Source organism: Equus caballus, chromosome 11 (assembly GCF_041296265.1).
Source record: "Equus caballus isolate H_3958 breed thoroughbred chromosome 11, TB-T2T, whole genome shotgun sequence".
Classification (NCBI taxonomy): Eukaryota; Metazoa; Chordata; class Mammalia; order Perissodactyla; family Equidae; genus Equus; species Equus caballus.
This window is the reverse complement of record NC_091694.1, coordinates 40,435,926-40,459,132: the sequence shown is the minus strand read 5'-3', so window position 1 is coordinate 40,459,132 and position 23,207 is coordinate 40,435,926. Positions and strand designations below refer to the sequence as shown.

Below are 23,207 nucleotides of genomic sequence, written 5' to 3'. Positions count from 1 at the left end.
GTGTACAATTCAGGGGTATTAAGTACATTCAGAATCTTGTATAACCATCACCTCTTTGTGTATCTAAAACTGTTTCATCATCCCCAATAAAAACTCTGTATTCATTGAATAATAACTTTCCTTTCCCCTCCAGGAGGTTTTTTTGTTTGGTTTGGTTTGGTTTGGTTTTTTTGAGGAAGATTAGCCCTGAGCTAACTGCTGCCAATCCTCCTCTTTTTGCTGAGGAAGACTGGCCCTGAGCTAACATACGTGCCCATCTTCCTCTGCTTTATATGTGGGACGCCTGCCACAGCACGGCATGCCAAGTGGTGCCATCTCCGCACCCTGGATCCGGACTGGCGAACCCCGGGCCACCAAAGCGGAATGTGCGCACTTAACCACTGCGCCACTGGGCCGGCCCCTCCCAGCAGGTTTTTATATATTGACATGGAATACTGCCCAAATAGATAATTAAATGATAAAAGAAGATTGCAAAATAGTATGAATACTGTGATTCCACTGTGGTAAATTATTATAACATGTTAATATAAGTTTAGGAAAAATCTGAGAGACTCCATAAATTAAGTTGTTAATGAGGATATTATGGGAGATTTTTATTTTTGTATATTTTGGTAATTTTTTGTTTTAAGTAGTATTTGAAACTTTTCTAAGCAGAAAAAAAAGAGATATACTTTAAGTATTGTACTAAAACTTGCTAATTTGGATGCCTCTGATTTTAGCTAACAGGTAATAGACTTTCCTGTGTGGTTGCTGACTTTGCTCTTATGTATAACCTAAACACTTTATTAAAGTAATGATTTTTCTTTTCACAGCTAGAGTTGGGAAGACATCACTGATTATGTCTCTGGTCAGTGAAGAATTCCCAGAAGAGGTAAACATTTTGATTTCTTTCTTATATTTAAAATTTTTTAAATTTATTCAAAACTGAGTTAAAATAAATTCTGTCCTTTTTTGTATGTATTTCCTTTCTGACAGTTTAGATTTTTAAAGGGGCTCATATTAGTTTATATAAGACGTCCCTGAAATACAGTATAGGAGAAAGAATTCACTTAGATCTGAGTTCACCTAATTGCTTTTCATTCCTACTTTTTGACCTTGGCTAAGACATTTGTCGTCTCTGTGCCTTAGTTTTCTCATCTGTAAAATGGGAGCTGAAAGGAACGTTAGAGATTATCTAAGTTGTGTAATCCTTTCTTAAAAATAAAATGTTACTTGTAAGCCCAAAATATAGAACAGATGAGTATTCCTTTAGTTGAGGTTAGGGTGAAAGGTCTTGATCCCCATCTGCCTTCCACCTGCCGCTCCCGTCTTTGAGGCTTTAGAACCACTAGGATTCTGACAGACATGTTTGAAAACCTTTAATAGTATCCACTTTTATCATTCTACACATGAAGAAACTAATTCATTCCACCTTTGCCTACTTCAAAAATTGTTGTGAATCTCAAATGAGGTAAGCTTAAATACTAGTAGAGTGCCACCAAAAGTAAGGTGGTTTGATTATTACTGGCAATATATTTATGTACGTTTTGGAAGTTCCGGTATGAGGGACTGCTGGCTAAGGCCTGTTGTTAAGTTAGGATATTAGTATGGGGAATGGGATCACTGCAAATGGGATGAAAATGACTTCTTTTTATTCTCTTTCTTCACATAGTAGGTATTGTTAGTGCCACAGTTTGCATTTACCCTTTCTTTACTCTTGTTTGGTTAGGAATATCCGTGTCATTTCATTGTTCAGATAGGAATTTGATGTATTATGTGGTAGTGTTTTCAACAATGGTTATATGATCATTCATTGTTTCTTTTGCTTTTTTTTCCTCTTAAGATGGTTAAATTACTTAATTTGTGAAATGAAGTGTATTTTCATGTATGGTTTGTGAAATCAGTAACATTACTTGTGATCATTCAGGGTGTAATACCTAAAAGTTTTCTGTGATAGTTGAACTTAGTTTAGAATTGTTGTTTTAGCATAGTCCTCTTGGGTGAGGATAAGGGGTTTTTAGTTGGTTAAACAATCATACAGTCTTCCCAGAAAATGGAATCATTAAGCATAAGGCTTATGTGGCCAATCAGTTATCTTGTAGAAGAAATTAATTTTGATAGTTTATTGTTTTATTTGAGGATTGTTTTGGATTAACATAGCTCCTCATTTATAGAGTCTCTTAAGCCTTCAACAAAATAGCATGAAAACAGTGTACTTTAAAAATCTAATATTTGAAACACCAAATTAATTTAAGTATTGTTTTAGGCTGCATCAGCTCTCGAGTATCCTTAATACAACCTGTGCCCACACAAGTAGAAATGGGGTTTTTTTTTTTTTTAATGTTTTATCATATAGTTTTAATGTATATTTGCATCTGTGGTAAAGCACAAAAATAAGCATTTAAAAGTAGAACAAGTATCTGTAAGGACAGGTATGGGTGAAAGGGACTAATATGTAGATATGTATACATCATCTATTAACAAGTTTGATTGATAATATCTAAGGGTTTTTTGTTTTCTATACTTGTTTTCAAATGAAGGTTCCTCCCCGGGCAGAAGAAATCACCATTCCAGCGGATGTTACACCTGAGAGAGTTCCAACACACATTGTAGATTACTCAGGTAATGAATGTCCTCTTGTAGGTAAAGGTGTAGGGTTAATTTAATAGTCCTCAAAAAAAGAAACTTACTGAGCTTTAAAAAATATTGAAAGAGGGGTGGTCCTTTTTCTCCAGCAGTAAATGATCATTTACTATTCTTGTCTCATATATATCTCCCTGCCAACTGCCACCTCCCCCTGCCCCAAGCCTCCATCTTGCAGTTCTCTGTCCCTAATTTACAAGGTGGGTTCTATAATAATGAAAAGGAAAGAGGAATGGTAAATGACAAGTAGTAGATAAATTATTACCCTCCTTGAATTGGCATCTTTGCAGGGAAGTTCTGGGTTCGTTTTGTTATTAGGCATTCAGGCATGCTGTGATGACATAGAAAGAGTTCTGAATTTGAGAATTTGTTGGGTTCTAAATTTCTTCTTTAGTTTGTCAGCTTTTGTCCCAAATAAAATAATAGTTAAAACCGTTGTCAGCTTGCTTATATTACATGATAATAGAGACATATCTGTATTGCTTTTAGTAATTAAAAAATTTTCTATACACTGCTACTTACTTTTTAATCATTAAATTGTTTTGCTTTATTCTGGGATGACTTTTTTTTTTAAAGGTTCAGTCGTAACAGATATACCACCCTGATGGGTGATGTTGATAGAGGGGGAAGCTGTGTGGGGGTAGGAAATATATGGTAAATCTCCGTACCTTCCACTCAGTTTTGCTGTGAACCTAAAACTGCTCTAAACAGTAAAATCTCCTGTAAAAAGTGGGTATAGCTACATTGGTAATTCTTTGTTTTGCAGGCTGGTATCGGGTATGTCCTAAAAAGAAGTTACTAGAACTGTGTAGTCCAGTACATTTGACCATCAAACACTTGAAATGTGACCAGTCTAAATTGAAAGGTGCTATAAGTGTTAAATACAGGTGGATTTAGAAGAGTTAGTATGAAAAAAAAGAATGTAAAATATCTCATTAATAATTTTTCTGAGTACATGTTGGAATTTTAGTATTTTTGATATTTTAGGTTAAATAAAAAAGTGATTTTACCTGTTCCTTTTTCCTGTTCTTAAGGTGACTACTAGAAAATTAAAGATTGCATACATGGCTTGCGTTATCTTTCTACTGGACAACACTGTACTAGAAGCTGAGGGGATTGGATGCTTTCTGCTACAATCAGTCTCATAACTAGCTTTATTTACAGAGTTATTTTTTTCAGTATGTGTAGCCACATAAATGGATTCACTTCAGTATTAGAAGTGAGACGTTAACCCATTGATTATGCAGCATATGAAAAGATATTAAAAATATGACCAATTATTTAGCATAATATAAGTACCATTGAACTCATTTATGATACTAGTTTGTCAGACATAAAAGGCATTTTTTGGGGGAAACACATTTAATGTAAGGTGGTCTAAATTAATATGTCAGTAAATGCTTTGCTTATCGTTTGTGTGCTGCTTCATCCTAGCTATATCAGGCGTATCCCCTGCACCTTGGGCTTATAGGCACATCCACCCATTGAGACCAGTTCTAGCTAGAGATACGTGCTAGAGAGGGAATTCTTGACTTTTCATTATCATGCTCCCGTTTTGCTTCTGGGCCTGGTTACTATTACTCATATCTGCTATCTAGATCTTGAACTTGTATTGCCCAGATTCTCACTTGGCCTTTTGACCCTTTGTGTATAAGCTCTTTGTCTGGGCTTCTGACTCTTCAGTACCCTGTCTTCTAGCTTGGGTTTCTGATCTCTTTTGCCTGACCTTTCTCAACTCTGGATCAGACGCCAGCCTAGATTTTTCACACAATGCCTTCTGCTCTTTGGTGCCTGAATTATCCTCTTGTAGACTTGTCTTTTAGTGTCAGCCAGCTTCCTTATCATAGTTCCACTCTGTCCTTCCCCTGGCTTGCCCTTGTATTTGCCACCTAATCTGGCACTACACCATGACATGAGGGATGAGGGATATTTAGAGGAATGTTAGATGGATGTCGCAGAGATTTTATTTAGCTTGGCCATTAGTTTCTATGACTGTTTTTAAAATGTGAAACTTTCTTTGGCTTTGTCATTTGTAGAAGCAGAACAGAGTGATGAACAACTTCATCAAGAAATATCACAGGTGAGTTAAAAGAAATAGTTGTAGGGTTTTTTTGTGAGAAATCAGTCACGATTCTATGAGTCTCCGTTTTTCATTCTCCCACTCACCATGAGGGCTTTTTCAATTCTTTGTTGTTACTCCTGACTTTGAGTATGTGTTTTTGTTGTTAAGTCTTTGGAAACTTTTTCCTCCTAGAGGCATGCTAAGTATTTTTTTTCTTTTTTTTAGTTTTCAAATTTTGTTTTTTCTTTGGCCCAAATATATTAACTAGTTGGTAATTAAATGCTACTGTTTACCTGTTTATTATTTAAAAACACTATTAATTTTTTTTTTTGCAGGCTAATGTCATCTGCATAGTTTATGCTGTTAACAACAAGCATTCTATTGATAAGGTATGAATGTGTGACTTTTTCACTATATTTAGTTAAATTTCAGTGGGAGCACTTTCAAAATTGATGTTCAATTTAGAGTTTTGGTGTCGTAAGGCACAGCATTTTTCACAGAAGATCCTTATCGTGGCTTAGCTCTTGTTAATTTTCATTTTAGGTAACAAGTCGATGGATTCCTCTCATAAATGAAAGAACAGACAAAGACAGCAGGTATTTTTTTCTCTGAAACTTTGTATATTTAAGAATTTCAAACTTACAGAAAAGTTGCAAGAAATAATGCAAAGAACATTTGTAAACCCTTCGCTTTGATCCACCAGTTGTTAACATTTTACCGTGTTTACTGTATAGATCTTTCTCTCTGTTTACGTATGCACACACACCTTTTTGGGGAGGAATTATTTGAGGTAGCATATATATTTGAGAGCAAAGCAGAAAATAGAGCTCTGATACTCTGATGATACACAATTTCAGACATTAAATATTTTGATAATTAATCTTACATTTCTCTTTCTCAAACCGCTGCTTGAAAAGTCTCAGCTTTAGAATTCCTCTTCACCTGTATTGTACGTGCCCTCTCTCTTGAGATGCCCTTTCGAGGAGGAATGGCATCTCCTCTTGTCAGTGATTGCTCACCGTGTGGTGTATATAAGAGCACAGGACTTGGAGGAAGTGAACGACCTTTGAAATCTGGCTTGGCCACTTAGGAGCTTTAAGACTTTGACTTCATTGAGCCTTAGTTTCCTCATCTGTAAGTGAAGATGAAGATAATGCCTGTCTTGGCTACATGTGATTATTTTGAGAGTCTAATGAAATAATGCATATGTAAGTGCTTTATAAGTTCTTTAAAAAAACCTCGAGATCTTCGTTTAGGAATTCATATAGGGAAATTTCTTTGAAATTCTTTGGAAGATATATGTGTGATGGGGGAAAGCAAGAGAACACACATTCTGTAATTTTCAGAGCAGAATGGTAGTTCTGGGTATAAATACTTTGGGTTTTAAGTTAAAATGGAAACAAAACATTTTTCTTGCAGTATTGTTTAATTGAACATATTTATGAAGCATTTGAGTCTTTTTAAATGTTAGGAAATCAGAGTAATTTTATGTCTTAGACATATCTGGTCCTTTACTTAATTTTTTAGACTTCTCTTTTAGTTGGGCATTTTTGTGCCCTGAAACTCTGAAGATCTGATTCTAAACAGATGAACGAGGTCGTTGACCCTGTCTCACATCTTTACGGAAGGAGACTTTGTGACTGAGATGGTATTGTATATGCTGTGCCTTGTGGCTCTGATAGCTCCTCTTTATCATGGTTTTAAACTTTGTGGCAACTTACCGACAAGGTGGAAAGGAGAGAGTGACCCCTAGAGCCACACTGTCCAATACAGTAGCCTCTAGTCACTTGTGCAGTTTAACTTCAAATTAAGTGAAATTAAATAAAACCAAAAATCCAGTTCCTTGAATACACTTAGCCACATTTCAAGTGCTCAAAAGCTACTTGTGGCTGGTGATTACAGTAATGGACAGTACAGATAAAGAACATTTCTATCATCAGAGAGAGTGTATTAGATAGGGCCACCTTGGAACTCCTGACACCTGCTCTTCTTGCTGATTACTTGAGCAGTTTCCAAGAGAGACTCTTCAGAGAAGGCAGTTTTGCCAGGATCCATCCAGAGGCAGCTTGGACCACTGAATTTTAAAAATTTGGCTTTAGGGGCCAGCCCCGTTAGGTTCACACACTGTGCTTCGGCGGCCCAGGGTTTCGCTGGTTGGGATCCTGGCCGCGGACCTAGCACCACTCTTTCAGCCATGCTGAGGCGGTGTCCCACATAGCACAACCAGAAGGGCCTACAGCTAGTGTGTGCAGCTATTTGGGGAGGAGAAGAAGAAGGAGGGAAAAAAGGAACAGAAGATTGGCAACAGATGTTGACTCAGGTGCCAATATTAAAAAAAAAAAAAAAAAATTTTGATTTTACTGTGACAGCTTCGTAAAATGCTGTCCCTAGTTTTGTGGCCCTTTTACTACCATCGGAAAGTGGCTTTTAACATTTGAAGCTCTAATTTAGCTTCCTCAGGTGTAGCTGGATTTTTTCCTCCCTGAATCATGTGAGCATACTTATTTTTCTTGTGGTTGAGATGTCCCAAGGTGGTCTCTTCTTTGTTGTATGGCCCTTACACTTTCCAGTACCTTCTTCCTTGGGCCTCATACCTTAAGTTTATATTTGTTACATGTATATTCTTCTTGAACTTCCCTGGACCATTGTCACAGTTGTTCTTCATCACGGGTGCCTGTCACTGTCACCTGAAGTAGTCTTAAAAAAATATAGATGCCTTTGCCCCACCCCTAGAGTTTTAAAATCAGTAGGTTTGGAGCAGGACTTGGATATGCGTATTTTTTTAAGCTCCTTAAATTATTCTGAGCACACCTTTGTTTGCAAACCACTACATCTTTGGAAACCCTCCTGGCTCTGTTAGGAAGCTATATTTGTGTTATATAGTGGGTCAGTCCTTTTACACATAATGACCACACTAGACGGGGTAAATAAATGCTTGCAAGTTTTTTTGTTGCAATCTGGAGTCCACCAGGGTGATTTGCTTTCCCTCCAACCTCTCTTGCAGGGTGTGCAGATAACAGTTCTTCACTTGGCTGGTTCTTCTTAATGTCTGCATTTAGAGTTCCAATAGGCCTGTCAGATTTAACTTGTCTGAAACAAAATCCTTAATTCCATGCCTACCCTCACCAGCCCCCCCATCTTTTCTGTCTTAGGAGATATACCCATTTTATCCAGCCAAAAACCTGGGTATTTTTTTGATTTCTGCCTTTCCCTCAACGTCCATATCTTAATGTAGCAGCTACCCGTATCACTTCTACCTCTAAAATATATCTCACTTGTGAATATTTCTTCTCCATTTTCACTGCCCTAATCCAAGCCACCACATTTTTAAAAACTTTTTATTATTGACAAGAGTCAAACGTATGCAAAAGTAGAGAGACTAGTATGATGAATCCCTCTGCATCTGTCATCCAGCTTCAATAAGATCAACTCGTGGCCAGTCTTGTTTCATTTATTACCCCTCCCACTGGGATCATTTTGAACAAATAGAGACATCGTATCATACTGTAAATATTTCAGTATGTATCTCTAAAAGATAACAAATGACTGCATTTAAAAATGTCCGTCAGATCATGTCACAGCCCCCCCCCCCCCCCCGCCTTTTTACCCTTCAGTAGCTTTCCATTTACTCTTAGAATAAAAGCTGCGCTCCTCACCAGAGCTGTAAGTCCTCACATGTCTGGCCCTTGCTCCTGTCTCCAGCCGCATTTCATGCCTCTTCCCCTTTGTTCGGTACTTGCCAGCCACTCTGGCATTTTTCTGTTCTTTGGACGCATCAGGATGTCTTTTCAGTTTGGAACCTTTGCATATGGTGTCCCTTCTTCCCAGCCAGCTCTTCCCTGGCTCTCCACATGGCAAATTCCATTTCATCCTTCACTCCTTGGCTCCAATGCCACCTTGTCAAAGATATTTTTCCCTGATCACCGTATAAAATTAGCTCCTTCCCATTTCTATCCTGTATCTCCCTGTTTATTTCCTTCATAGCACTTACAGAATTGGAGAGGGTTGTTTGTTTATTTACTTATTGTCCATTTTTTTATTTTCACTATTAGAATGGGCGGGGACCTTGTCCGTCATGTGTCCTTAATGCCTAGAACAGCACCTGGTTATAGTAGGTACTCAATAAATACTTGTTGAATCTGAACATGCTGTCTAGGGGCCTTGAGCTGACTACAGTAGAGGGTTCATGTTGGGGAGATTAAGTAAAGCTTATTAGTTAGAATGGGTTCTGAGGTAAATTAAAATATAAATCTAATGTCTTTTGCCTTTCTTATTATTACAATATGCCTTGTTTATTTTAGGCTGCCTTTGATATTGGTTGGGAACAAATCTGATCTGGTGGAATATAGTAGTATGGAGACCATTCTTCCTATTATGAACCAGTACACAGAAATAGAAACCTGTGTGGAGGTATGTCTTATTATTTGATTTCAAAAATTTACTGTTGGTGAATTCTCACTAAATTGAGGTTCAGAATAGGAGGGGAGGTGAGGCATGGAATAAATATTCTGTTTGTGAAGTCATGTAAACCAAATAAAACAGAGAACTTGGAGTTGGCCTCTGAGCTCTTTGTAGACAGTCATATTGTGATATACACTAAGAAAAATGCATTTTTCAGTTTCTTCAAGGAGTCTTGTTATTACTTAATATTGATAGTCTAAAAATTGTTTTTAGGGGGCCAGCCCGGTGGCACAGTGGTGAAGTTCGCATGTTCCGCTTCAGCGGCCTGGGGTTCACCGGTTCAAATCCCAGGTGTGGACCTACACACTACTTGTCAAGCCACACTGTGGCAGACATCCCACATATAAAGTAGAGGAAGATGGGCACGGATGTTAGCTCAGGGCCAGTCTTCCTCAGCAAAAGGAGGAGGATTGGCAGCAGGTGTTAGCTCAGGGCTAATCTTCCTCAAAAAAAAAAGAAATTGTTTTTAGCTCTCGTAATTACTTTCAGAGTGTAAAAGTTTTAACTTTTTTTCCAGTGTTCAGCAAAAAACCTGAAGAACATATCAGAGCTCTTTTATTATGCACAGAAAGCTGTTCTTCATCCTACAGGGCCTCTGTACTGTCCAGAGGAGAAAGAGGTAACCTGCTTCCCTCTTGCCCCCCGGGTCTGTGTTAGTAGGGCCTGAAATGTGTAAGTAGTAACTCTCGTATGATAGTGATTTTTAGTAACTCTTAAGTATTCTTGTAAACTGCTGAAATTTAAATTTATTGCTTTTTAAACTGTCATGTTTTCTAGATACTTTTCTTCAAAGACATTCACATTAAATGCTCAGAGTAGTATTCCAGATCAAATACTATTTCAGGAAGTGCTATTAAAACAGAAGAATTGGCAACAATAACAACAAAAAATCCAAAGACTTAGCTAATGGTCTGTTTGTTTTGCTCCTATAAAAACCACAAACTTAACAGCACACACACAGCCAGCCCTGATGGCCTAGTGGTTAAAGTTCAGTGCTCTCACCACTTCGGTGGCCTGGCTTTGCTTCCCTGTCAGGGAACCACACCACTCATCTGTCAGTAGCCATGCTGTGGTGGCGGCTCTGGAAGGACTTAACAGCTGGGATATACAGCCATGCACTGGGACTTTGAGGGGGGAAAATACCACAACGTACACACACAAACGAAAAACCTGTATAGTTGTTTGACATGGGTACAACATGTAATACAACTTGAATACTCTCTTTTGGTTCATAGCTAAGAGACATAGTAATTCCTTAATTAAATATCTAAAATTTAACAATATTTTGCCATAGACTTTTAAAATTAACTTTTTTATTGAGATAGAACTTACATACCATAAAATTCACCCTTTTAAAGTGTACAATTCAGTGATTTTTAGTATATTCACACAGTTCTCTGTCAGCACTGTGTAATTCCAGAACATTTCATGTCCCCAAAAGAAACCCTGTACCCGTAAGCAGTCACTCCCATTCCCCTCCCCCCCAGCCCTTGGAAACCACTGATCTACTTTCTGGCTGTATGGATTTGCCTATTCTGGATGTTTAGTATAAATGGAATCATTTAAGGTCTTTTGTGTCTGGCTTCTTTCACGTAGCATAATGTTCTCAAGGTGCATCTGTGTCGTAGCATGTGTCAGCACTTCATCTCTTTTTATGGCCAAATAATACTTCATTGTATGGATGTACCACATTTTGTTACCCATTCATCTGTTGATAGACGTTTGAGTTGTTTCCACTTTTTGGCTACTGGGAATAGAGCTGCTGTGAACATTCGGACACAGGTTTGAACACCTGTTTTCAATTCTTTTGAGTGTGTATTTAGAAGTGGAATCTCTAGGTCACATGGTAATTGTATGTTTAACTCATTGAGGAACCACCAAACTGTATGAGGGTTCCAATTTCTCTACGTCTTTACCAATACTTATTTTCCATTTTTTTCTTTTTTGGTTTGTTATAGCCATCCTAGTGGTTGTGAGTGGTAGCTTGTTGTTTTGATTTGCATTTCGCTGATGGCTAATGATGTTTAATATCTTTTCATGTGCTTATTGGCCATTTGTATATTTTCTTTGGAGAAATGTCTATTTAAGTCTTTTGCCCATTTCTTGAGTTGTTTGTCTTTTTATTATTGAGTTTTTAAGAATAAAAAATTGCAGATTCTTTTTCAGGAAAAGTTTATAGTATAGGTGAGTAGTTGGCAGACTTTGACCCATGGGCCAAATTTGGCTTGTCACCTGTTTTTGTATAACCTGTGAGCTAAGAATACATTTCATATTTTTAAATGGTTGAAAAAATCAAAAGGAATAATATTTTGTGATGTGGGAAAATTATATGACATTCTGATTTCATCATTCGTAAGTAAAGTTTTATTGCAACACAGCCGCGCTCATGTCTTTCTTTGTCTTTGGCTGCTTTCACACTACAAAGACAGAGATGAGTAGTTGCAGCCGAGCTTGTGTGTGGTGCTGTCGTCACTTCTCAGTGCTGAAGTGCACAGCTGAAGTACTGAGTGCAGCCGGTGCACTGACAGAGTTGTAACTGGACAGCGTTTCGAGTACCATGTGTATCACTGTACTGTGACATTTTATTTTTTATTATCAGTGCTGTACCTGTCATGCCACAACAAGAAAAGAAAAAAGTTGATTTTTGCTTGGCGAAGGAGGTATATTTTCTGCTCAAACTACAGTTCCACCATCATTTTTTTTTTTGGACCTTGATGCAAGTGCAAAGGAAGTTTCCATATTTTATAATCCATTTGACGATGCAGTTGAGGAGCTTCCACCTAACCTTCAATTGGAACTGATTAATCTGCAGTGTAATGACACGCTAACTGGCAAAACTCAAGAAAAGAATCTCGTATAATTCTGTAAATACCTTCTGAGCAATGAATGTGCTCGGTTAAAATTATATGTTTATGGATGTGTGTCAGGATTGGCAGTATGTGTCTGTGCAGGAAGACGGTTTCAGAGGTGAAATATGTAAAATCTCATTACAGATCAGCATTGGCAGGAGAACATTTGCAATCGATATTTGTGATAAAGAACACTAATTTTGAACCCCAATTTAGCAGAATGTTCTCTCTCCAAGAAGAATTCCATTCTTCTCATTAGTAAACATGTGTAGCAAATTTATGCTTCAGTTATTATTATATTTTGAATTTGATCAATAAAAGCTTGGTGGAAATTTTATTCTCTCTTGCTATGTAAGTACCTACATGATCTTCTTGATTTTACCTGTTGGCTCTAAAAGCCTAAAACATGTGCTGTGTGACCCTTTACAGAAAAAGTGCTGACCCCTGCTGTAAGTGATTAATCTGAACTATCCCTTAATCTGACCCTTCCTTCATCCTGGTTTACTGTTCCTTAATTGGAATGCTCCTTTCTAACGTAATCTAGTATTTCCCAAATTTGCCTCACAATAGTCGCTGTTCATACTTGTTAAAACACAGATTGCATTCTGATTTAACCAGGTGCTGTATTTTATAATCAAGCAAATTTGGGAAATGGTCTGCTACTGTAGAGATTTTCCTCTGAGGCCTTAGCCTAGCGGTACGTTAAATCCCCTCTATTACTTTGTTCCCAGTTCTTTAGTTGCCGCTTTTTTTAGGCCTATTATTAGTTCTGCTAATCTGCTTATCATGCCTGCCCCTCCCCCAATCCCATAAGGGTAAAACATCTGCCACCATCTGTTACTTGTTTCTTAGGTGTACCTGCCTGAGGTAGAATCTGAAACTTTAGAGATTATACCTTGTTTTACCACAAGTACAAGCTTTGAGTCTAAGCTAATAACAGACTCTTTTAGTTAGACAACAATAATAAGCTTTTAACACAGATTTGAGGTGGAATCATGAAAAAGATCATATTAAAAATTGAGGCTTGAACTGTAAATACGTTTTCAGTGATGATGGACACTGTATGACCCATGAAGTCCTCTGCTGACCTAAGAATGAAAAAGGTGTAACTTTTGTGTAATAATAATGGTTACTCTCTGAGAGTTTAGGTTACTCATATGCAAATGAGTTTATATTATTACTGTAAAAAATTTTGAGTATAATTTATTGAGGTATAATTTAAAAAATTTTTTAAAAGTAGTCATTTTTTGACGTTATATTTTAAGGTGCATAATATTTAAACATCACATTGAGCCAGTACCTTAGAACACTTAGCTTCTGATGCATTTTAAGCTTTAATGAAAAATGCATCATTGTTTATTTTTCTTCAAATTATTTTTTAATGTAGCTTTTTTTTTTTTTTCCCTGCTGAGGAAGATGTTTGCCTGAGCTAACATCTGTGCCAGTCTTCCTGTTTTTTAGTGTATGGACCACCAGCACAGCGTGGCCACTAACAGAGCAGTGTAGGTCTGGGTTTGGTTCCAGAACCAAACCCAAACTGCCAAAGTGGAGCGTGCTGAACTTAACCACTAGGCCACTGACGCTGGCCCTTGTGCAGCTTTTTATGATGTGAGCAAAAACCACTTGCACAAAATAAAAAGTTACTTTTTGATTCTGTTTTTCCATCCTAGATGTTACTACTTTTTGAAACATTTAACTTATATAACAGATTTTAAAAGGAAAGTAAATAAAATATAACAATATAATTTTTATTTATTAATCTTGACTATCTAATATTAGGATCACATTTATAGAAACAGTATCTTACTGTTCTTTATTTTTAAAAAAATCACCCATGATTGTAGATGTTATAGGTTATAGACCATTTAGTACCATTTTATGTAAAGGAAGCCCTAGCCAGTGCTCTCTAAATGTTTGACTTATTTTTTTCAGTTCTTTCTAATCTCTTCATATCTTAGGTTTTATCTTTTTCTCACTAGATCAAATTAGTCTCGTAGAGACCCCTTTAAAACAAAAAAAGAAGGGATTATCTGTGTGTATTTTGGGAAAATAACAGTTTCCTTTTCAATTTTTTAAAGAATTGCTTTTCTGTATGATCAAAACTCATCACTGCTGTTTGCTCTGGATAGCCATGTGACTGAAGTTAAGAAGTTAATAAGTGCGCATTTCCTCCCTTTGCTGTCTCATTTCTCTGCTTCAGTTGTGTCCATAAGAGATCTACCTCCAAGTGTACACAATGTTCAAAGATCTTCCTGAAAGTTTTATTTTCTCAAAATTCTTGACAGTGATTATCCTATAGCAATTATGCAAGTTAGAAGCCTGTGGGCCTTATTTTTAAATAGTCAAATATTTGTTCTATCCGTTATAAATCCTGAAATAAAAATTAAGGAAGTTGTCAAAATATATTTCCAGCAGCATTACTTAGGAAAATTTTAGAGTCACAAAAGGCAAGGTTCTTTTTTAAATGTAAGTAGTTCTTATCTCATAATAGGAAATTAGTAAAAAGCGTTTACACTTGCCAACCAGTGCCATTTTGCCACCTTTTTGTGAATAAGCACATTTCATATCCCAACTTTGACATACACACATACACAAGTGACAGATCAAAACATTTAGTCCCATTCTGGTACCAGAAGATTGATGATCAAAAATCAGCAGTTGATTATACCTCAAGAGAGCTGAAATGTTTTAAAAAAATCAGAAGTTGGGAAGCAAAGTCCTTAGTCGTTTTATAAGTCAGCTCCAATTCTTTATGGAATGAAGGAAGGCTTAAATAAATAAATATTTCTTCTTTATATGACTGGATGAACGAATCTTCTCTAAAGATGAACTTCTCTTTTGCCCATTCTTGGAGGATTCATGGTCATGAGGGGAGTATGACCATTCCAAATATTGGTCCAAGTAAATATTGCCTCATTTACTTAAAAAGAGTTGAGTATAAAAGTAAATGTCTTTGCCTTAGTTCACTTTTCATGTGGGTTGTATTGGATGTTACGTATTTGACGGTAAAAATGATCAGAACTATCTTTAGCGTTACTTAGGAAAATCATATTTAAAAAATCCCAACAATTTTAATTAAAACAGTTGTTTCTTTTCTTAATGATTTATAGATGAAACCAGCCTGTATAAAAGCCCTTACTCGTATATTTAAAATATCTGATCAAGATAATGATGGTACTCTCAATGATGCTGAACTCAACTTCTTTCAGGTAGCCCTCTTCATTTTCAGATGTTTGCAAATCTTGGTTTTTTTTTTTTTTTGGCTGAGAAAAGCTATAAAAAATTTATTAGCTTAAACAATGACATTGATAAACGTGTCTCTTTTGTGTAAAACTATCTTTCACATCAAGCTATTTAAGTTTTTACCTAGTGTATGAAACTCTCTTACCCATAGGAATTGAGGGGACTCTGAGTGTCATTTCATGGTGCACGGTGGGTGTATTAAGGATGACTTGAAGTCTGAACTCTGAATTATTTTTCTTTCTTGCTTTTGTGTAACCTAGCTACACAAAGAGCTCTTTGTTTTAGAAACTCCAAGGAGTGGATAGGAAAAGTTTCTTTCCTTCTCTGTGTGCCATGTTTTACTCAAGTAAGACACAGCAGGCACTATCCTAATTTAGAATTTGTTTCTTTTGGTTGCAACTCTTTCGTTTAATGTTGTTTTGTAGATTAATGTTTTATATTATTTGTGGCTTTAATGCTGATTTGCTTTTAAATTTATTTTTATGGTTTTTGCTAGAGAATTTGTTTCAACACTCCATTAGCTCCTCAAGCTCTGGAAGATGTCAAGAATGTAGTCAGAAAACACATAAGTGATGGTGTGGCTGATAGTGGATTGACACTGAAAGGTAGGTGAAGGGTGTTTTTCCCCCTTTGAACTTAATATTTTCAAAATTTGACAGAAGGTGAAGGTCTCTAGAGCATTATTTATACTTTAAGGGAATGGTAGTATAAATCCAACTTGGATATTTAAGAGTTGGAAGAGAGAGGCCATCGGTGGGGATGATTGTCCTGACTGCCAGCATAAATTCCAGATAAGGAAATTGGTTGGATCTCAGGAATGCAGAGGTCCATCTGAGGGAAAGATTTCTGGAGCGAACAAATTTATCTTAAAATTCTTCATTTTCATAAGCCTTCTTTAAATAGAAATTATTTTTAGGGAAGACATTTTGTCTACCAGTCAAATTTACCAAGTACAGAATGTTCCCTGTAGAATACATTATAGAGCCACGGTGAAATAAGAGATGGAATTGAACACCAGAATTTTCCATTCTGCACAGAGATCTATAAAGTGGTTTTACTTGGTATTGTATAACTTTGTGACTGTTGGTGTGTTGATTCCTTGAGATGTGTTTTTGGCCCTTTCATGTAGTGCTGTCTCTTGCTGCCCTGGGTGTATATGTGAAATGGTTCTGAAAGCAGCTCTGTTTCATTGAGACACTTGTGAACTTTGTTTTGATTTGATCTTCAGTATGCAGAGCTAGTGTGCCTGTGTCCGTGAACCTAGCTCTTGCCATTAGCTTACGTGCTTATCTCCCATGTGACTCTGTACCCTTTTCCACATCAACTGTATTTACTAATTTGTTTTATTTCAGGTTTTCTTTTTTTACACACGCTTTTTATCCAGAGAGGGAGACACGAAACTACTTGGACTGTGCTTCGGCGATTTGGTTATGATGATGATCTGGACTTGACACCTGAATATTTATTCCCCTTGTATGTACCTTTGGCTTTCTAATTGATTTCACTTGCCAAGTATTTTTAAGTTTTGTTTAGCACATAGTTGGGTAGGCTTTGAGCTACTCAGGAATAAATTAGATTTATAGAGAGGTTTCTAGCAGGGTTTCTCAACCTTGGCACTATTGACAATTTGGACTGGATAATTCTTTGTTGTAGAGTCTGTCCCACGCATTATAGGATATTTAGCACATCCTTAGATGCCAGTAACACCTCCTCCCCCAGTTATGTCAGCCGAAAATGTCTAATTGTCTCTAGAAATTGCCAAATGTTCCCTCAGGAGTGAAATCATTCCCAGCTGAGAGCCACTGATTTATAGGATGGCTCAAACTTTTCTTGTTCTTCTCGTGGCAAATACAAGTATCTTCTTAAATTCACTTTATTGAGGAGGGAGATAAAAGATGCTAGACAAACGGGCTTTTAGAGTCAAGAGATCAGAAATATATTGGTTAGCGTTTTTCTTTTCCTTTCATTAGTCCTTTTCCTCCCTAACTTTTAAAGACTGTTCTTAGCTCAGGATGAAATAAGTATTTTTCCGCAACAACCAGTCTCTTTATGGTTATTTTCCTTTAGATAATTCTGTGTTTAAGTTCTCTTTGTTTAAAAATGGACCCAGTGTCGCCCTAAAATAGAAGGCCGCCTTGCTGTAGGATGCCTCTCCTCTACCCCAGGAAAGTGGGCTTTTCAGGGACGTGACTTCCCGAGATCTGGCCTTTGAGTCTTCAGCCTTTCTTCACTTTTTCAGTAGCACATTATTTTCATGTTGTCCCTTTTTATTTTAGCAAAGCACCCCTCATATCTATGTAAAGGATCAAAAAGACTTGTTTTTTTCCTTCCCCATCATTGAGGAAGGAGAGTTCTTTCTGGTTGGATTCCTGGTCCATTAATCAGTTCTAAGTTAAAACTTCTCTTGTCAAAGTTATTAAATCCTGGCTCAAGTAATTTCCCAGATTTTTCGATAAATATATATTGAATGAATGAATTTGTCCTGGGACCTTTTCGTCGAGTTTTCTTTTCTGTGCCATTTATATGAGTAGATAAATTGTACAGGAGGTTGCTTATGACTTGCTTAAGTATGACAGTGAGGAACCTCCATCTCTTACAGCTTTGTAACTTCACTAACATCTCTTTCAATTTCTTTATGCTCTCTGCCTTTAATTTTCTGCAAAATAGCCCTTTAGAGCCACCACTTGAATCTCTCTAGCCTTCTTATTAAACTCTGCCTCTGTCCTTCACACTGCTGCTGGATTAATAGATATATAAATGCAGATTTGGCCATGTTACTTCCCTTCAAGGCAAGATAAAGCCCAAGTTTCTTTTTGTTTTGGGTTAGGAGGCTTCGCCCTGAGCTAACATCTGCTGCCAATCTTACTCTTTTGGTATGTGGGCCGCAGCCACAGATGAGTGGTTGTAGGTCCACACCCAGGAATCGAGCCTGGGCTCTGAAGTGGAGCACGCCAAACTTAACCACTAGACCACTGGGGCTGGCTCCGGGTGCAAGCTTCTTACGTGGTCTGTGAGGTCATTCATGATCTGCTCTCCTCATGCTCGCTCCTTGCCTTCATTCTAGTAAATACTAAACTATTTATAGTCCACCAGTCATATGTTGTTTCTCACTCTAGGCTTTTGCCCATGGTATTTTCACTCTCTCCTTCCCTCTGCCCCCAACCTAATTAATGCCTTTTATTCTTCTAGTCTCAATTCAGGTGACAGTCTCTCTCAGCAGCACTCACACGGTTCCATCCCCAGGCCAGGGATGTTCCCTTTCATGGAAAGCCCCCCAGCATCCTTAGCTTACGCGTACTCAACACTCACCTCATTCTGTTGCGATAGTGAGGTTATCTGTGTGTGGTTCGTCTCCCACTTGTGTGTGGTTCCTTAGAGATAGGGAGCCTGTCTTGTTTTTGTGTCCCTAATACCTAGCTCATGCATTTGATAAATGTTCATTGAACTGAATTTAGGGTGAGTCAAAAAGGTCAACTTAGGCAGAAATAACATCTCTTCACATTGTTTTCAACTCATTGCAGTGTTGACATTGTACAAAGCTCATAATTATGACTTAGAACTTGTTTATAGGAAGAACAAACCCATTAAAGTTTAATCAGTATTATTTGTAAATTTTTTTTCAACCTGCCCTTCAGATATTTAAAAAAACTTTATATGTCAGCTCGAAATGACCATTATGATGCCTCTTCTGAGGATCGCCGTACCACTCCAGTGACTTTCCCTGGGAAAGTCTAAATGGCTCCAGCAAAGATATTTTGTAAAGGATGTCATCCCACAAAAAGACTTGTTGCAATTTTGTATTCATTTCTTAAATTAAATTTTAATATTTGATTAATGCTTTATTTTACTCTTAAATTTTTTTATCAACAGGCTAAAAATACCTCCTGATTGCACTACTGAATTAAATCATCATGCATATTTGTTTCTCCAAAGCACCTTTGACAAGCATGATTTGGTAAGCTTTTAGCTGCAGTTTTCCACGATATATGATAAAATATTTTTCTGTGAATGATTTAACTCTGTTCCCTTTGCTATGGGGTGCTTATGAGACATAGCCCAAATTACCCAAACTCTCTTAATTAAATTAGCAAACATACTTTCTTTTATTTATTTACTTTTATTGCTTTCTCAAGAAGGAAAAGTCTAGTTTCTGATAGACTCTTGTGTACATTTTTTTATAGACAGGTAAGGAATTTTTATCAAAGTGTAAAATTTCTTTTCAGTCATTAGTTTTTACAAGCATGGCTTTACTAAACTTGGTGGGCTCTTGTGTTTGGGATTATTCTCTTAGATAATCTAGACACTTTGTATATTTCCTTGTGTATTTTCAGGATAGAGACTGTGCTTTGTCACCTGATGAGCTTAAAGATTTGTTTAAAGTTTTCCCTTACATACCTTGGGGGCCAGATGTGAATAACACAGTTTGTACAAATGAAAGAGGCTGGATAACCTACCAGGGCTTCCTTTCCCAGTGGACGTGAGTATAGAGCTTGCCTGTTTCCTCTAGAGTCACAGCTGGTTTAAAATTATGGTGCATCACATTCCTCATTTTGTAAGTTTGCCAGATCTTACAAAATGCTTCAGTCGTAACTGCCTGTAAGCAGGATTTACAATACTGCTGCTATCTCTAAGATGAACTTGAGATGTTCTCTAAATCTATCAGGAAGAGATGTGTTTGCTTTTGGAGGATGTACAGGGACATCATCCAAAGAAGAATAAGTCTTGCATCAAACACTTAAGTAATAAGTCTTACATCAAAACTGAGCTAAATTTTAATATTTTTGATTAAGGGAAGTAGAAACGTCATTGCTGTTGCACAGTTCTTAGACCTTCAGAATATGGGGAAAGCATATTTTGCTTGACACTGAAGACTTATTTTGAGGCTTGTTTGTTTTTAATGCAGTCTTAGTCAGACTCAGGGAGGGTTTGTCTAAATCTAGTTGCAGCACAGTTGATGTTGTATTTGGGTGCTGAGGAAATCCTCTGGTCACACCTGATGACATAATTACTTTAACCTTAGTGAGATTAACTTTCTCAACACCAGGATTTAGTTTTTCAAATCGTAAGAAAGGCTGACTAATTTCAAGTGCCTTTGAGTTATTTTTGCACCTTTCACAAAGTTCTTCAGACTTAATTATCATTAAGTCCTCAGCTAGCCTATGTTTGCAGTACACTCTGTGACTGGGGAGCAGAGAATAGAAAATATTCCGGCTCTAGATTTTATCAGCAGTTTGTTGCTCATCTTGTGGCCTTGCTCTTTCTGGGCAGGTGGAGGAGTTATAGGAATCCCCCCGCATCTTGCCTTCTCCCTTTCTTCTCTGTCTTAAGAATGGCAGTGTAGGAAAAATCATGGTTGGGCGCATGGGAAATTAAAGCAGTCTGACAAAAATTACCTGGATCTGGTGGTGAAATTATTTGAGCTGTTGGAATTTTTTTTCTATAAATGCTCATTTAGGAACTTTCCACATTTTAAACTCTACTCTTTCCTAGGCTCACGACCTATTTAGATGTACAGCGGTGCCTAGAGTATTTGGGCTATTTGGGCTATTCAATATTGACTGAACAAGAGTCTCAGGCTTCAGCCATTACAGGTAAGTATTTGAATACTCTTCAGTTCATGACTAGAAAAATATTTTAAGATTCCAGTTTCATATGTGAAAATAAATTCATATTCATTATTCTTCCATGTCTACACTCTATTAGTTTTCCCCATGATTTGGCAATTTCTTTTGAATTGAGATGCTTCATTTTATTGTTTATCAATAAAGGAAGTGTAGAGGTCTTACTTCTAGTTTACTGTGGGTACTCAACTGATGAAAATCACGGAGGGCTATGGGCATTAAAAGTATTTATTTACCAGCCTATCTTGTGTTTTAATTTTCTTCAAACATTGAGAACAATGTTGATGAGAACATGATCCTCATATTGAATTAATTGTATGTCTCTCGACTTCGTAACCGTTTTCCACGTTAATAAATTTTTCACAGATCTTGTAATTCTTGCCAAGCAATGTGCTCCGCTTAAAGAAAACCCATAGGTATGGAATTAACAAATTAGGGAACTGATCGTTTCAAGAGTTTCTTAAATCCTAATTGGTGGGAAAAAATGCCATGTCTTATAGGAAGCCCCAGCGCAGGAAGACAACCAGTCTTAAATTGACAGAGCAAGTACCTTTTAAACTACTTAACAACTCAGACAGCATTTAATTCAGCACCAAAGAGTAAGGAACTAATTGCTAGCCAGCGTGAGGTTCTTTCACTCAACAAGATATATCGTGGACATCTTTCTATATCAATATGTGTACTTTTATACATCTTTAATGTTAAATAATGTGTCATCATATGGATGTTCTGTAATTTAACTATGCCATGATTATTGTGTGTGTTTTATCACTTTCAGATTTTTGCTACCATAAATAGTGCCTCTGGTGAGCTTTGTTGTAGTTGAATCTTTGGGAGCAGCTTAAGGAGGCTGTTCACTTCAGGACGAGATGCCCCCTTGCTCTGCTGACACAGCACTGTTTTCTGGCCTGCCTCTTTTACAGAGTTACCTTTGGAAGGCTGGTTAACCCCAGAGTGCCTATCCCTTTCCTATTTACTGATCCAAGAGTACAGATTTGAGATAGCTTCTTTTAGTTTGTAATTTGTTATGACAGTGATTTATCACGGAACAAAATAGATGGGCTATAGTGTCGCCTACATTTATTGTAATTTTCATTCATTTTTAGGACATCATTTTTCTTAGGAAAATGTACTACTTATTTTATGATGAAATAAGTATTATTTGATTACTAGAAATTCACTTTAGAGCCAACTTTCCGAAATGCATCTTTTCCACTAAGTGAGGCCCTTCTGTATTATATTTAGTACTTTATTTCACGTACAGCTTGACTGTTACACAGTTTGTTTGTTTGTCAATGAAACACTTAATAAATGTGATAAGCAGCACTACCCTACTTTGCAGAAGGTGAAATGGAGGCTCAGTGAGTTTAAGTGGTACACAATTAGTTTTCTTTTTCTTTTTAGTAACAAGAGATAAAAAGATAGACCTTCAGAAAAAACAGACTCAAAGAAATGTCTTCAGATGTAATGTAATTGGGGTGAAAAACTGTGGGAAAAGTGGAGTTCTTCAGGCTCTTCTTGGAAGAAACTTATCGGTGAGAGTTCTCAGAAAATAAACCTTATCCAACAAGTTTTTATAGTCATGAGTTTGCATAGTTTTCTCATACTCGTTCACCTTTTTAGATGCTTACTAGAACTCAGTGACCTCTGTATATTAGTAAAGTACAATCTCAAGTGTAACAATAATCCCGTTGAACTGGCTTTATCTTTGCCTCACTGATGTTAGCTATCATTTGTCTTTCTTTTTTAACCAGCGTTCAGATGGGGATTAAATGAATACATACGTGAAAGCATCTATCTCATTTCTTGGCGTGAAGTAAATGTACAGTAAATATTTCAAATTGAATACTAATTCTGAGTGCTGCCTTGAGTAGGGAGATTGACATATTTCCAGATGAGTCTCATATCAGACCAAATTATAGTATAATGAGAACTGCCAGCAGGTGGCTCTGGAGTACGTGCTTTCAAGGATATAGTCCTCTTCAGCTGCAGCTTCCACTTTGTGCAGAACAAATGCGTCTTTTGTCTTAGACTTTAAGAACTTAGAAACATAAAATCAATATCCCCTTTGTACTGATAAATAATACATAGTGTAGAGATGAATGCCCCTTTATTTATAACACACCCACAAATACATGCAGAGTATGTGTGTTGATGAAAACTAGTTACTGTAATTTCTTACTGTAAATATTGAGATTTCTGGTTGTTTTCAGAGGCAGAAGAAAATTCGTGATGATCATAAGTCCTACTATGCGATTAACACTGTTTATGTATATGGACAAGAGAAATACTTGTTGGTAAGAAAATCTCTGGCATATAAAAGTTATTAATTATTAGGTACACTTTCAA

General features: G+C 36.9%; 1 protein-coding gene across 23 annotated transcripts in view; it reads left to right on the top strand.

Moving 5' to 3' along the window:
- Positions 1–23,207, top strand: part of RHOT1 (ras homolog family member T1) — a 56,685-nt gene that overhangs the window by 15,472 nt on the left and 18,006 nt on the right. For 19 of the 23 annotated variants that reach the window (XR_011422713.1, XR_011422714.1, XR_011422712.1 and 16 more), the window contains exons 2-16: positions 813–871; positions 2,520–2,601; positions 4,659–4,702; positions 5,020–5,073; positions 5,228–5,280; positions 8,986–9,094; positions 9,663–9,764; positions 15,105–15,203; positions 15,734–15,842; positions 16,590–16,710; positions 19,108–19,192; positions 19,569–19,714; positions 20,728–20,828; positions 22,263–22,393; positions 23,072–23,155. Coding sequence is in view for 20 of the 23 variants with exons in the window: in XM_023651639.1 (XP_023507407.1) it covers positions 813–871; positions 2,520–2,601; positions 4,659–4,702; positions 5,020–5,073; positions 5,228–5,280; positions 8,986–9,094; positions 9,663–9,764; positions 15,105–15,203; positions 15,734–15,842; positions 16,590–16,710; positions 19,108–19,192; positions 19,569–19,714; positions 20,728–20,828; positions 22,263–22,393; positions 23,072–23,155 (1,379 nt within the window). In the remaining 3 variants the exon portion in view is untranslated. Of the gene's footprint in view, positions 1–775; positions 872–2,519; positions 2,602–4,658; positions 4,703–5,019; positions 5,074–5,227; positions 5,281–8,985; positions 9,095–9,662; positions 9,765–15,104; positions 15,204–15,733; positions 15,843–16,589; positions 16,711–19,107; positions 19,193–19,568; positions 19,715–20,727; positions 20,829–22,262; positions 22,394–23,071; positions 23,156–23,207 lie in introns of those variants that run through there. The other 4 variants (XM_070225727.1, XM_070225731.1, XM_070225724.1 and 1 more) reach the window with 2 other exon arrangements.